This window comes from Anoplolepis gracilipes, chromosome 10, assembly GCF_047496725.1.
Source record: "Anoplolepis gracilipes chromosome 10, ASM4749672v1, whole genome shotgun sequence".
Lineage (NCBI taxonomy): Eukaryota > Metazoa > Arthropoda > Insecta > Hymenoptera > Formicidae > Anoplolepis > Anoplolepis gracilipes.
Genome location: NC_132979.1, coordinates 5860161 through 5875618, shown reverse-complemented (window position 1 = coordinate 5875618; position 15458 = coordinate 5860161). Strand labels below are relative to the sequence as shown.

The 15458-nt window shown below is 36.3% G+C and overlaps 1 protein-coding gene across 2 annotated transcripts; it reads left to right on the top strand.

Moving 5' to 3' along the window:
• The first annotated feature begins 117 nt into the window (after positions 1-117).
• Positions 118-6715, top strand: Hmt4-20 (Histone methyltransferase 4-20). 2 transcript variants are annotated; one of them, XM_072900246.1, is made up of 10 exons: positions 118-1096; positions 1370-1603; positions 1700-1865; positions 1985-2155; positions 2264-2392; positions 2495-2684; positions 2756-3161; positions 3256-3616; positions 3704-5253; positions 5395-6715. In XM_072900246.1, the coding sequence occupies exons 2-10, from the start codon at positions 1389-1391 to the stop codon at positions 5810-5812; spliced, it is 3606 nt and encodes a 1201-aa protein (XP_072756347.1). In that variant the 5' UTR covers positions 118-1096; positions 1370-1388; the 3' UTR covers positions 5813-6715. The 2 variants fall into 2 exon arrangements, with proteins under 2 accessions (XP_072756347.1, XP_072756346.1); XM_072900245.1 differs by having other exon boundaries at positions 119-1096; positions 3256-5253.
• Positions 6716-15458: the final 8743 nt, after the last annotated feature.

Sequence of the window (15458 nt, the reverse complement as noted above, 5' to 3'; positions counted from 1 at the left end):
CGACACGAGAGGCACGTCGCTGCGCCGCTTTAGCTTTAGGGGCCCGACCGACTGCAAGATGCGAGAGGACCGTTCTCGGGAGAGCATTCTCGCGGTAAGTAATTCGCGACGAGGACGTCGTCGTCGATCGACGGCGCGGCGAGGAGTCGCCGCGTCCTCCCGTTTCTTCCCTTCGTTAGAAGAACCCGTTCGCGCAGCCCGACTCTTCGTCTTCGTTCCTCCCCCTCCCCCTCACTCCTTTCCCCCCCCCCCCGCCATTAAAACGCCGTTCGTTCGCGACGGTCGTCTCGAGGGATCCAAGGACTACAGGGGGATGAGAAGTAATCGGGATCCTCGACTCCTCCGGAGGATCGCGGGCGAGAGAGAGAACCGTTATGTCGACGCGCATCTATAGACCGTTCGTGTTCCGGTCGATACGGAGGCGCCCGACGTCGTGGTTCGTCCCGTCCGTGGCGCTGACTTCCGAGAGAGACGGCTCTCGGACGAAGCGACGCCGCCGCCGCCGCTGCTCGTCGCGTCCCACGGGATCGTTCCGGGAGATGTGCCCGTTGCGTGCCCCGATGTTGAATTCGGGTGAATAGATCACGCGCGATCGCAACCTCTTTCTCTCTATCTATCTATCTCTCTCTCTCTTTCTTTCTTTCTCTTTCTCTCTCTCTCTCTCCCTCTCCCTCCTCTTTGCTGACAAGTGGCTCGTTTCGACTGGGCTTGGTTTGTTCTCGGATTTGTTCGTTGAGGCGAGAATATCTCTCCTCCAGGTGACTTTACCGGGGGAAATCCATGTGAATGCAACAATAGTGCGCGGAGAGTAAATTGGACACATGTGTGCTTGGAAGTTAGTGAGACAGTTTTGCCATGGTTGGCATCTCTATAACAGCTGAGAAGGTTACAAAGGAACGAGCACGATATTACAGGATTTTATAGAGTAGTGTATTTCTTTGGGAAATGTCGCTAGATTTCTGTTTATTACCGACTTCTCGGCCGGATAGAATAGTCAAATGAAACTTGGACAATGTGTTCAGTATAGTGTAGTATTTGGATCATATAATTCATTTGTCGCATTAAATTGCAACAGTCTACAGCGGGCTTGATTCAGGTTTGAATATAACTTTTTTTTTAATGCAATTGTTTCATTTAATTGATCGAGCTAGTTGTATCTGGACAATAGTAATGTATTATACACCGCATTATACACTGCCATACATGTTCAGTGCAGTTGATTATTCTACAATTGTGTAACAGGAATACGTTAACCTCTGGTATGCATTAAGAATGCAGTAACTTAAAATCATTTGAAAAAATAAGCTTATTTATATCTAATTGTAAAAAAAAAATGAACCTTTTCTCACAGAAGCATTTCATATTCCAGTGAAAGTCAGTGTCGCAGAATGGTGGTAGATTGCCTGTCGATCCAGCCCTCAGCAACTGCAGTAAGGAAGCAGGAGCGAAGGTTAGGCGGCACGGTTAGTGCAAAAATGCAACCAAACAGTGGCGGTGGAGGATGTGGAATGACACCAAAAGAGCTCTCTGACAATGACGACTTGGCAACGTCTCTCGTCCTAGATCCCTATCTAGGATTCACCACCCATAAAATGAATATCAGGTATTATCTTTCGATAATCATTCTTTTTTTTCCTATTCCCAATCAAGATATACATTTACAAGTTTTATCCTAATAAATTTTATTTTTCTACAACAGATATAGACCATTAAAGGCAAACAAAGAGGAACTCCGAAAAATTATCTGTGAATTTATTCAAAGTCAAAATTATGAAAAATCCTATAAAAAATTAATGGGTGGAGACTGGGGTGCACGACTTCCCCATACAAAATCTAAACAGCAGCAAATCAATTTGGAAAACCATGTAAGTTAATTATAGCACTATCTAATTTTAAATTTATGTCATCAAAAATATAAGAAATTTATACATTGTTTTACACAAACGGTATAAATTGTGTGTGTAATAGTTATTTTCTTTTATAGATTAAGCGATATTTGCGAGTTTTCGATAAGGATTCTGGATTCGCGATAGAGCCATGCTACAGATACAGCTTAGAAGGACAAAAGGGCGCTAAGATATGTGCTACCCGAAAATGGATGAAGCACGAAAAAATCTCCTGCCTCGTTGGTTGCATAGCAGAGCTTAGTGAAAAGGTTTGAATAATATATAATGTAGAAAAGATTTAAATAATTTTTTTCCCTTTTCGTGATCTTTATTTAAGTTTTCCTTTATTTTTATTGAACATTTTTTTTATTTTTTAGGAGGAAGCTGCATTGTTGCATCCTGGGAAAAATGACTTTTCTGTTATGTTTAGTTGTCGAAAGAACTGTGCCCAATTATGGTTGGGGCCTGCTGCTTATATAAACCATGACTGTAGAGCGAATTGCAAGGTTGGTAACTGTAATATCGTTTGAAATTTAAAAAAAATTCAAAGTGTATTTGAGGAAGGATTACTATGTGATTATGAGAATATTAATTTCATGATATTTTAGTTTGTGCCGACGGGAAGAGACACGGCGTGCGTCAAGGTATTACGCGACATTGAAGTGGGTGAGGAAATCACCTGTTTTTATGGAGAGGATTTTTTTGGCGATGGGAATTGTTATTGCGAGTGTGAGACTTGCGAGAGGCGAGGGAAAGGCGCTTTTGCGAATCAGAAACCAGGCGAGGAATTGTCATCTGGTAAAATTTATATTTATTTAAAATAATGCGGTATCGTCGTCAGCTTTTATCTGACATTTATATTATTATAGGTTATCGGCTGAGAGAAACGGATAATCGAATCAATCGGACCAAACATCGACAGCAACCGTTGAACAGGAACAAACAGCAAGCTGATACTGCTCTTACCGAGCGAAATGCAGTTCTAGTTGGAAATGCGGCGGTCGCCCCACAATCTCTCAGTATGAAGGAATTGCGACGCAAAGGACTCACCAAGTACGATGCCGAATTGTTGATCGCGCAGGGTTGTCGTTTCTCCGATATCAATCAGCAGCAGCCTATCAATAATGGTGAGAACGTGCTGCAAACTCGACCGCATCCTTCTGCGATCACAACTTCTGTCACGAGGAGTCTTCGTAACAAACAGATGTGCAAATTTGATGGCAGCACTGATGACGGGAGTGCTCTCAAGAATACTCAATCACTCAGAACGTCTAGGTAGCCTTTTATTGCCTTATACCATTAAATGTTTGATTATATAATTTAGTTATATATTTTACTTACTTTAATATATGTATTTTTAATTTCATAGGCTTCACAAGAGAACGGAATCAAAGAAGGGGAAGATTAATATGAAACCTGTGTCGGTCTGTCTCGGCAATTCCGTTGTGAAAGATGCGGAAGTGGCGAATATCAGTCATCGAAAAGAGGACTCTGACAGAGTACTCAAAGAGAGTCTGTATTCGCGATTACAAAAGCATCTCGTCACAGAGATAGATCGTGATTTTTACGTGGAAGATTTACGACGGCGTACCGCGACAGAGGAATCCTCGACTGAAGGCGCCTGTCCGTTACGACTGACAAAAATGGAGGATGAAACCAATGTTGGTGACGATTTGATAGAGGACGAACGAGTAATACCGAACCTCACCGCGGAAGTCGAACCCGATACAGTAAATAATATTAATTCTTCCAGTTACAAAAAGGGACATTATAGTACAAACGCCTGTGATTCAATCCGATTAAATTCCATGTCTCAGATCCATGTACAACAGCGCTTACATACCGCAGAATTGATTTCCGACGACACGAATTGTCGCTCGAGGGACTATCGTCGTTCTTCGCCCGTGCGGGATAAGGCAGACGAGAATGATCCTTGCAACACAGAGAATTGCCTGAATAAACTTTCGAAATCGCGCAGCAAACGATTTTCCTCGACAGACGAGAGAGACAATCGCAAGGCACTGAACGAGGACTCGTCTTGTGAGGATGATGATTTGCCACCGCCGAAGGAAGAAAAGAAAACTCTACAACAGGTCGACTTTCAGCATAATGATGTCTTATATGAATCAAGCTCTCGATCAGATGACGAATGTTGCGATATAAACTCCGCGAAGGTAATTGTAGTGCAGAAGTACGCTATGGAGAAAGATGTGGAGAGTGAAGACTGCGAGAGTCCGATTGCCGTTGACGCGACGGCAGATCGGAATCGTACGGACAGTGTCGAGTTTTGTGGACTGAATTCTGAAGAAGTTATAGAAATGAAAACTAGTATTGGGAATGTTTTAAAGTGTTATAGTAGTACGGTTCCGAGCCAGGAAGATGAAGATGAAGAAGAAGAAGAAGAAGAAGAAGAAGAAGAAGAACAAGAAGAAGAAGAAGAAGAAGAAGTAGAAGAAGAAGAAGAAGAAGAAGAAGCAGAAGAAGCAGAAGCAGAAGCAGAAGCAGAAGAAGCAGAAGCAGAAGAAGAAGAAGAAGAAGGAGAAGAAGAAGAAGAAGAAGAAGGCGAACAAGAACAAGAAGAAGAAGAGGAAGAAGAGGAAGAGGAGAGCGTTGTAATAAAAAGTGATGCGTATAACGCAAATGTCGAGACTGACATCAGATCCGAAGTGACGACGTTACGCGCAATCGAGATAGACTCTAGAGTACATATTAGGAAAGAAAATAACGCAGCGGACTTTAATAACGTACAGACTGGCGTAGACTATAACAGCGATCTAACGGATCATAGGAATTTGCAGGACAATCACGATTCCTCGTCGATAGAAAGATTGACCTCTAAGCGAAAAGATCACGTGTTGGAAATCGCATCCTCCAGATCATCTCGCAAATCGCAGAAGAGACTCTCGAGCACCAAATCCAAGTTTGGAGTGTGGACGGAAGATGTTCAGGATGACGATGTAGACGCGAAGAATCATAGCAAAACGGGAAAGAGCAAGAACAAATCAACCAAAAGCCAGAGGAGGGATCGGCAAAGATCGGCGACAACCGAAATCGGGGAGGCCGATGATGATTCGGGCATCCAGGGTGATATCTACGAGTTTAGCGAGAAAGAAAGTAATCTGGAGGACATTGGAATACTGTCCATAATAAGACGCGGCAAGCACGAACCTCGTCATGCATCCTCCTCCACGTCGCCTGTGCCGGAGATGCAATGTAACGATGAGTATAGTAAAGCCGAGCCGCCGGTGTTGGTCCCGGAGGAACCGTGGCCTCCAATCGATTCAACGGTCCAAAGCGAACACGGTACGGATTCCAATAACGGTGTTCAATCGGAAGAGAACTGTGATGTCGAAGAAAGCTTAGAGAGGTAAATATATTGATACAAATATAACTTTCTCTTTTTCGTATGAAAATTTTATTTTTATCTATATTTGATCATATATCCTTTACTTCGAAGTCTGTCAAAAGATTAGTAGAAGAGTGTTCTATAGAAAGAGTATTCTTTCAGATTAACAGTCTACGAAAATAACAGCAGTACGCGAAAATCAAGCTCGGTCCCATCCTCCGAGTGTCAATGGCAAACGAGCAATTCGAGCGATTGTCGAGGTTGGCCCGTCACGCCGGAGAAGCCCAGTCGTGGTCTCAAGTTGACGCTGCGCATGAAGCGGTCGTGTCCGCTTCTGGAGGACAATATCGAGTCCGGCACCAGTGGTCTGAGCGAGGACAGCTACGAGCCTGAATACGAGGTGTTGCGCGTCGAGGGTTTGGAGAGGCGCAAACGGCGGAAGAAGCATAAGAGCAGAGACCGCGAGAGACGGCACAAGAAATCGCGCGAGCTGAACCTCGATCCGCCGCCGCCGCCCATGAAGAGATTACGCTTGATCCTCGGCAACGAGACACGCACTATCGATTTAACGCACTCTTAACAGCTATAATTCCTCCTTCCCCCGTTCCTTCGACCCTACCCCCCCTCCCACCGTCGCGACGCGCGTGTAATATCAATTTCGCACATTACAGCAGAATATCTTTTTTTTTGGAATATAATAAAAATGGAAGACCACACACACACACACACACACACACACGCACACACACACACACACGCACACACGCACACACACACACACACACACACACACACACACACACACACACACACACACACACACACACACACACACACACATATACGCATACCACTCCAGGAAATTTTAGGCCTCCTCGTCCTACGATACGCGACAGCAAGTTCATATCGAACTTGAAGATACTTTTCTCACGGTTAAACTTGGTTTAGAAATAGAATTAGCATTACTGCATTTCCTTCCTATTTCTCATTCTCTCTCTTTATCTCTCTCTTGTAGTCCTTGTTATTTAAATCTTCTAGCAATGTATGTCTTGTTCTGATAACAACGAATCTCTGAAGGCCTACCGAGATGTTATAAAATGGGAAAATTCGTAGGTGAGAGAATTTTTAGATTGCACACGCGTACATGTTTTTCCCTGTCTAGAATTAAATACTTCAGTATGAATCAAGGAAATAGTATGCGAAAATACTTATCCAAACGTATAGTTCTATAAAGATAAAGTACACGTTAAATAATTTTATTTAATGATTCGATCGGCGTATTACTCTTTTCAAAATTTCCTACCTTTAACGAAGGATTTTGGATTAATATAATCTCCGGGGAAAAAGATCTCTTTCTTTTTACATTCTTTTTTTTTTAACTATTTCCTATCAAACAAACTATTGTATATGAAACAAATTGTATCGATCTCATATTTTGCGACATAAACATAATCAGATTAACTCTTACAAACTATATCTCATTGGAATCGTTTCGGAAAGTAGTCCCTCGTTATTATATTCTTACTACTTTCCACCAGCATGTGTGGTACACTCCGGAACGGAGAGAAAGGACGAAGGAGGAGGATTCCTATACTTATACTATGTATAATAATAATTATCTAACTGATTAAAAAAATCTAGCTAAATATTAGTTAGTTACTATTATTGTAATCGCTATTCTCAAACGAAGGGTCAAATATCATGAAAAACCTTGTAAATATTGCTTATACATATAATGATACATATACATATATACATATATATATACATATATATATATATACATTTATATATATATATATATTTATATATATACACATATATATATATATATATATAAATAAGTTTATTACCGTATTCTGTTATTTTGGTGTATATTACAATGTCTTTCGATGCGAGTCGATACGTCACAGGCAGACGTCGCATTGCATATACCATTGTATACGGAATACACCGTTCACACACGATGCTGTAACAAGTAGTAACAAAGTATTATAAGAGAGAGGATTTTACTCGGCAACGCGTTTTTGTTATATTACACGCCGTTAGAATCCGAATGTCCATATATATACTGCAGACGAGACCCCTTCAGGGACGAAAACGTTCACCTTTGTGCATAAGATATCGCTATCTTTACGTCGCTTTTGTTTGCGAACGAAAAATGATAGGCGAAAAAAGACATGGAAACAAAACTGAGAAACGGTATTCAAAATTTTTTTGATTATTAATTAAAAAAATTTTTATTCTCTGTTTGTCAAATAAAAAAAGCTATTGGATATTTTTAAATCGATATCGAAAAAAAAACATGGAATTTGTTTAGTTTTGTTTCTATTCGGTCGAAAAGGAAGTAATATCGTTATTTTAAAAGTTTTATTTAAAAAAATCAATATTTAGGAAATAGTTATCAAAACACCGATCTGATGGTGTTCAATAAAATTCATCATACAATGATATTACTTTATTTTCGATCATGGTACACATTTAATTTTTCATGTTGTCAGAGCACGCTTCTATAATAGAAGAACATCGAAATATTTAAAATTCAAGATGTGATATCGCACAAATTTGGAAGAAGCTTCGTATTTCGAATAAAAATTATTTCGTGCGTGATGTTCATTGTACACTGAGATTTAGTTAAAATTCTGACTTGACGAATGGGCCGTTACTTATGTCTACCGCTAATTGTTTTTTTTTAAATATTGGAAATAATAAATAATAGAATAAAAAATTACTCGTTATATATATACATATGTATATATATATATATGGCGAGTTATGCACAAGATCGTTTTATATCGCATAGTACGTAACATTAAAATACGTACTGCGCTAAATTTAAATATAGTAGAAATGTACAGTTCACAAACATTTTCTATGTTATAATTCATTGACTTTCTTTTCTTTTTTTGTTTTGTACTTCGAAGTGCAATAAGGGAAGGGAGGAAAAGGCGCAAAATTGGAGATAAAATGTGTATATTGATTATTTATTATAAGCTTAATAATATAATATATTAGTCGTACAAAGATAACGAAATTGCATGAGAATAATTAATCTAAATTAATATTTTCTAAATTTTCGTTTGTTAGTTCGTTAAACTAATTCTTTATGAGTAATCATTCATGTTGAGTTAAACTGGAATGTAGAAAAGAAAACTGTACATTTGTTATTATCATATATGCAGAGTTCTATTTTAAATTTATTATCGAGAAAGAGGGAGAGTGAAATATTTGAAAAACTAAATAATATTAGGAAAAAGTTTTGAACGAAAATTGTTTTGAGGGGTACATTCTAGATTCTAGAGAGTCAGCACAATTTTTGTTTCTAATTGGAAACGTTTTGATATGAAAGCTACTTTATTTTTCTAAGTAGAATAACAATTCTATATATGTATATATATATACACATATATATATACATATATATATATATATATATATAGTCATATATATATGTATATATACATATATATATATAGTCATATATATATGTATATATATATATATATATATATATATATATATATATATATATATATAATTATATATATAATTATATATATAATTATATATATATATATATATATATATAATTATATATATAATTTTTTCTAGTTATTTTGCATATAAAAAATTGTTAAGATAGAATTATCGAGTCACTATAATTTTTTTTCAAAACTTTCCATTGTTTAATTTTCTAGATATTTTGCTATGACATTTAAAATAGAGACACTGTATATATTATTCATGTACAAATTTATTAGAAAGGAGATGTAAACATTTTGTTTCTTTTTTTATATATCAGATATATCTCGAAAAAATAAATAAAAAAAAATATATATTATATAAGTTTACTAAATCTTGAGTGATCACTAAATCTTAAAATCAACATTTTAAAAACATTAAAATCGATTGTATCGATAGCTTTGATTAATAATTATTTATTAACAATTGCCCATCTCTCCTAAATTTAATATTTATATATGTGAAAAAATATAACGCACACCGACACACATTAAATTTAGCAATATATTAATTAACAGCAATTGATATTAATTATTAATAGAATATTGATCAATCGATTAATGAGTAATTAGCAAGTGATCGATAGTAATAGTAATCAAATCGACTTATCCAACGTGATTAGAAACAAGCATAATGTACCTTTGTATCTTTATCCTTTGATTCTTGATTAAAACTTATTAAAAATAGAATTACATTTGTATTATATATGTATATGGATTTTTATCACGTTAAAATTAACAATTTTGGATTAATGCATGTTATTTAATGTATATTATTTTTAATATTTTACACTTAAGAATGAAGGGGTTAAAGATACGAGTATAATTTATATAAATATATCTAATTATTATTTATATATAATAAGCCCAAATATAATATCTGATCCGACATGACATGACGAGCACTGCTGCTCGTAAGTGCAGCTTTACCGTATAATCGCATTAACGTTAATGATCCTTTGTCAACGTTGCGTGACCGTAGCGGCCCATTTCGAGATGTTCCCTACAAGGTGTAAAGGAAAAAAGATCAATTTTCCCCGTTTATTTTGCGACGTGCATGCCAAGTGATTGTTTAAGGAGTCGATTAAGGTTTGTGAAGCGAACTTTTTAGATAGGAAAGAGAAAGAAATGACGAGAGATAAGAAAGAGAGGACGATGTCTCGAATATAAGAAGAAATTTATATTCGAAGCACACACACGGAGAAAAGACGCTCGTTTTTTTTTTTTTTTTTTTTTTTTTCAATCTGTCGTACGATACTTTTTCCCTCTTTGTTATCGGCAGAATTTTTGTCTCACTGCCATTAGGAGAACGATGTTACACATTTCGATTAATCGTTCGTGAGAGTGTGTAAAGAGAGAATCACACGTAACCACACCCACTCATCCCCGCGCGAGATGCTGTAAACGATCGTCATTGTTATAAATTTCGTCAAGTTCGACGTCGCGCGACGAGGAGGACGATTTTTTTTTTTCATGTCTGTCCTCTTGCCGGAACCGCCAAAGCATGGAAGAAGGAGGAAAATGAATTGTTTGTAGAAGAGAGAGAGAAAGACTCGCGCGCGACGCGTACATTGTAATTATACATTACTTTCTTTGTTGAGCGAAAAATACATAGAAATGTACATTGTCATTATTATTTTCTACGAATTAAGGAATCATAATAAATGAATCGCATAAACGTAATCCATACCGGCATAGCTCCTTTGGCTCCAAGTTATATTCGGATAATAATACGAAAAGAAAGAAAGCCCTAGCTTTTTATGTATTGGCTTTCTGACCACGCGAGAATCAATCCTTTCACATAGATCGGAGAACGAAATCGCGAGAGAATAAAGTCGTTTAAAAGATTGAAATTAATCTTAAGAAATTTACTTTTGCTCGGTTGAATATTCAATTCGTAACATCGGAACGAAATAGAGAAACGATTTTAATATTTCTTAATATTTTAAGTTTTTAATTAAATGTCGAGTATTACAAGAAACTTTATATATCTCTCTTTTTTTTCTTGTGAGAAATGTTTTTAAATTTCGGTGCAAAAAAAAAAAAAAAACCAGCGAAATGCATAAATAAAAGAAATAGAAAAGAAATGAACATGAATTCAGCGAGGCCAATTTTTAATCTCCAAGGTTGGGAAATTGCAACTTTGCGAATAGAGTTACTCTTTCGCGAATTTTTTTGTGACTGTTTCTTCGATTTTTGCGAGTGGCATATTTTGAGTAATTCCACTTCGTTCATCTGCGATCGGTTCAAGTCGACGGTTTTCTCGGTATACATATATAAATATATAGTCGAACGCAATAGATTATATAAATAAAACGATTCCTCGTGGCAAAACTTGAGCTTTATCTTTCCTTCGACAGACTTGTTTTAAGAATAGAATAAGGTTCGACGGGTATAAACGTTAATTGTAGAAGAGATTCATTCTTTCGTGCGTGCAAAAAAATCGTTGTCAAAATACATTTTCGAGAACAGTTTCTGTGAAAAATAAAAATAGTTCTTTGAGATAAACACGTTTGTGCAATTAATTTTAACGACGGTTTGTCGCTTTATCATCAACTTTCGCTATGAAAATATGTAAAATTTGCATCTTCAGACAAAAATCACATTCGCATAGGTTTCCGTTTTTTATATCAAACGCTTTGATAATAATCATTCTTTTTTAAAAATTACTATTCTTAAACAATTTTTTCTTATAACTTGAAATTTAATGATGGAAAATTTTTCAACGGATTTTAGATTTATTAGGAAGATATATATTTTAATTGATTTTGTGTGAATACAATTATTTTTGTATGCTTTCACCATCCATAAAGTCAAAACTCATAAAAGGCCATTTATTTTGATATTATTACATATTATATTGTTTTTGGATTTGTTTTCTGCGTTTCACATTTTCATCTAAGTTTTAATTAACACACGATTAATTCTTTTACAGGTGCTCTTCCGGCGATAGCTCTGCGCAAAAGTAGACTCGATCAATCGAGTCATCGACTAAGTTTGACGCCACTTACACGATGTTTGCCTCGCCTGTTTATCGCCACGTTTTACTAGTGAACCCGACTAGAGAGAGAGAGAGAGAGAGAAAGAAGTAATAAATAATGTTTACCCAAGGGAATACTAACAATGTACCGTCATCCACTAAAATACACGCTTATACATACAGTTTTCCGGAAAGCCGATACATCAGTTCGACCAACTTTCGCTCCATTATTACACGGTGCGAGCATTATTATAGCGAAGAGCCGACAGAACGCGTTCGCAGGAATTGACTGCTCATCAGATAGAAAATATCCCGTGTATGCATTCCGCGCGTGCATTCTGCGTCGCGTAAAGCGGAATTTTAACGCTGCAACTTACCACTTCTCTCGCGGCCAATCGAACGGGAACGCGATACGCGCATCGTCCATGCAAATAGCGATCGCGTGTCGGCGACGGTTTCCGAGAAATGTCATATCCTGAATGCCGATGTATAAAACGTCTCTGACGTTTCTGTAACGCTGTATAATTATCTAATTTTGTTTCGCTCCTACGTAGAAGGCAAATCCTTTCGAGAGGAAAGCGACACCGACTCGTATCTATTTAAGTTCTTCCAGTCGGAGCTTATCTTACTCTCCGTCTGAGTTTCTTTAAGTTTTTCGATTTAATGTTTTTTTTTTTCTTCTATTTAAGATTACTATTGCTTTGAGAAACAATATCACGATGTAGATTCCCTTGTCACAAACAGAAGAGGCGAATCGTTTCAATCTTTTCACGAGTAATTGGTTCGAATTCCCAGACAGCACGGTTAATATTTTTTCTCCGCTCGAAAAGATAAAGATTTTTTTTTTTCCAATCATTTTCTCTCACGTTTCTTTTTTTATTGCCTTTTACAGGATTGAAGTGAAAATTATGAGGCGGCGCGAGACGTCTCTCGATATACGGCGTATAACTTTGTCGTCGGATAATATTAAATCGCCGGCGTCTATTATTGCGTGACGTAGTCGCATGCGAATGCCGCTGCGTCGACACGCGTATCTGCCCACATGGGTGTGACCTATATGGTCTGCATTATATGCGGCGCATACTTGTATACATGGATAGACGACGCGCATCCTCGAAGAAAACCTGGTTCTGCGCGGCAAATGTTACTCCAGACAGTCCAGAGTTGAGGGACGTTATCCGTCAGCGGATCGAATATACAATATTTAGGGAGGCTAAACCGGATTTGCGGTAGCTGTCGGATGGGGCGGTTTTCCGGGACGACTTACCAATTCTCGTTGCGGGATCGTCCAACGCGTGCAAGAGCAGCCCTCTGTTCTCTATTTATTGTTGAAATATGTATTGATAAAATTATGTCGGAGAATACGCTGTATATATTCTCGAATTGTTGCATTGATAAATGAAATTGACGGTTAATCGAGATAAAACATCGCCGTCAAAAGACTGCTCGGCAATGTAGGTGTAACATCAGTATTTTTACATTCAAGTTAGACATTGTGAAAAAGAAGCATTGAAAGTGATACCACAGTAATTACTTTTACAGTGATTTTAATTAACAGTAGAAATATTTTCCTTTCCATTGTCTCAGGCGATGTTTTACATAATTTACAATTTCCCATTACAACTAATAATATTTTTTTACTCTTGCTTCTAAATATTAATTAATTAGAATTAATAGTAATTTTTAATTTTTATTTTTGTTTCTCTTTCAGCGGATATTGGTATTTAGTGGATATCTTATTTCAAGTGATTTTTATTTTGCGACCATCATACTGCCAATATTTTTCTTTTTTTTTTTTTTTTTATTAAGTAATGTTTTGATGACTTTATATAATATCGGGGAGAAATGTGACACACATTTACGAACAACACCGACGCATTCGCGTCCGCAAACTGATATTTCTTACGGCGTAATTTCGTGATCGATCGTACATCCTATAAAAATACGCATCCCTTCGTACACACGGTAATGTAACAGGACAATAACGGTAAGAGTGTTAACATTACGCTACATTCTTCGTTACGTTTTATTCTAATTTTCCCAGAGATAATGTGTGATTTTTCATAAGCAATTATCACCTAATCTAATTTTATTCATCAATGTTAAAATTGAATTATACGAATTCAGATATTGGCTCTTAACGCGAGTTTCTTAAAACTGCGGCATGCTATTTGAATATAAAAGATTACACAATTATTATTTAATCTGACATTATATTATAGAATTAATTATTATAAATTTATATTTCGTATAATAATTTTCGGTTAACATCTGTGTATTTTTTGTCGAATAATATCTACAGATAACATAAAATCAAAAAGAAGCTAAAGGAATACGATTGTATTTTTTATTGTATCTTGTTATTTTTTATTCTGAAATTATTTTGTTTATTCGTATTTGCACACTTCACGACCTGGAAATTTTTTATTTTTCAAAAATTATCTTTCGCGAAACTGTTAAATGCCATAGTCTCTAAAGATACTTTGCATATTTCAACGACTGCTCTGCTGTCTTTTTAATAAAGGCTTTTACTACTTTACATCTGAACTATAATACTAATTATGCACCACAATTTTTTTTCAAATATTATTAAGCATGAATTCAATATCGTTTGATATTTAAAGTAATATAACAATTAAAAAAAGCAAAATTAAAAAATTTTAATTATTAATAATTTTTTACTTTATATCAAATTATGTTTGATCGTTCAATTTTAATACATCTTGTAGACAAATTATTCAACAGTAGTTATACAGTGACGTTTTTTCTTCAAGAAAGTTTGTACTTAACACCTAGATAAGTGTACTTCTTTAAACTGTAAAAAGATTAGACACGAAGCATTGGCGTGTGAGATGAGAACAAAGCGGTACACTTATCTGATCTTCGATCCCTTACTTGGCAAATAAATTCCACTCTCGTGTAAGCGACGGAATTTGCACCCTTAAAAATGGGTCAGATCCAAACAAGCCAAGACGCGCAAAAAAGCACAAAGTGCTATCTTTGAATTTTATTCTTTTTCTAAAATCACCAACGAAATTTACATGCTTTTGCCCCGCTTTATATAAGTCCTTGTATAAAACAATAGTCGCATCTTCCGCATTTTGCGAAACGAAAAGTGTGTTATGCACGCAAACAAATAAAGTTTAAACATTTTCTCCGTCTCTTTTTATACTTTTCTTTTATATATGTATATGTTTACATATATGTATATATATATATATATATATATATATATAAAAAAGAAAATATTCAGAACATCTTATATTACATATAACAATTTATTCTGTCTCTTATATATTACGTCACATGATAATTAAATTAAAATTGATATGTATATATATTATATCTTATCTTTGCTAAAAGTTGTGAAAATTATTACCGATATGTATTTATATTAATTCTTTCTTTTTCTCTTTTACAGATTTTCGATAATCGCATGTTATAAAGGGCATCATCAAAAGGTGTTGCGCGATAAAGAGCGAAACTCGTTCTCTCTGCTAAATCATCTGTACCCTGCGACCTCCGGAAAGTAAACTCGGTGCGCGTGAGTGCTAAAGTAGGTCGGTTGAAATGGGTCGAAAATAAATTTTTCCGCTGACTATCGCGTCGTTTCGTCGAGGAAGTGTTTTCCTTATGCGCGTGATCCATCGACTCGCGTACGTATCTTCCCCGATTTTCCTCCTATCTCGCTACCCCGCTCAACCGACTTCGATCACGAGCGAGAT

Bases quoted from the DNA above. Each gene is read 5' to 3' on its own strand.
- Hmt4-20 (XM_072900245.1), top strand. From the start codon at position 1,389: ATGGTGGTAGATTGCCTGTCGATCCAGCCCTCAGCAACTGCAGTAAGG. The intron at 2,156-2,263 runs GTTTGAATAATA...TTTATTTTTTAG, and splicing joins TAGCAGAGCTTAGTGAAAAG to GAGGAAGCTGCATTGTTGCA. The intron at 2,393-2,494 runs GTTGGTAACTGT...ATGATATTTTAG, and splicing joins ACTGTAGAGCGAATTGCAAG to TTTGTGCCGACGGGAAGAGA.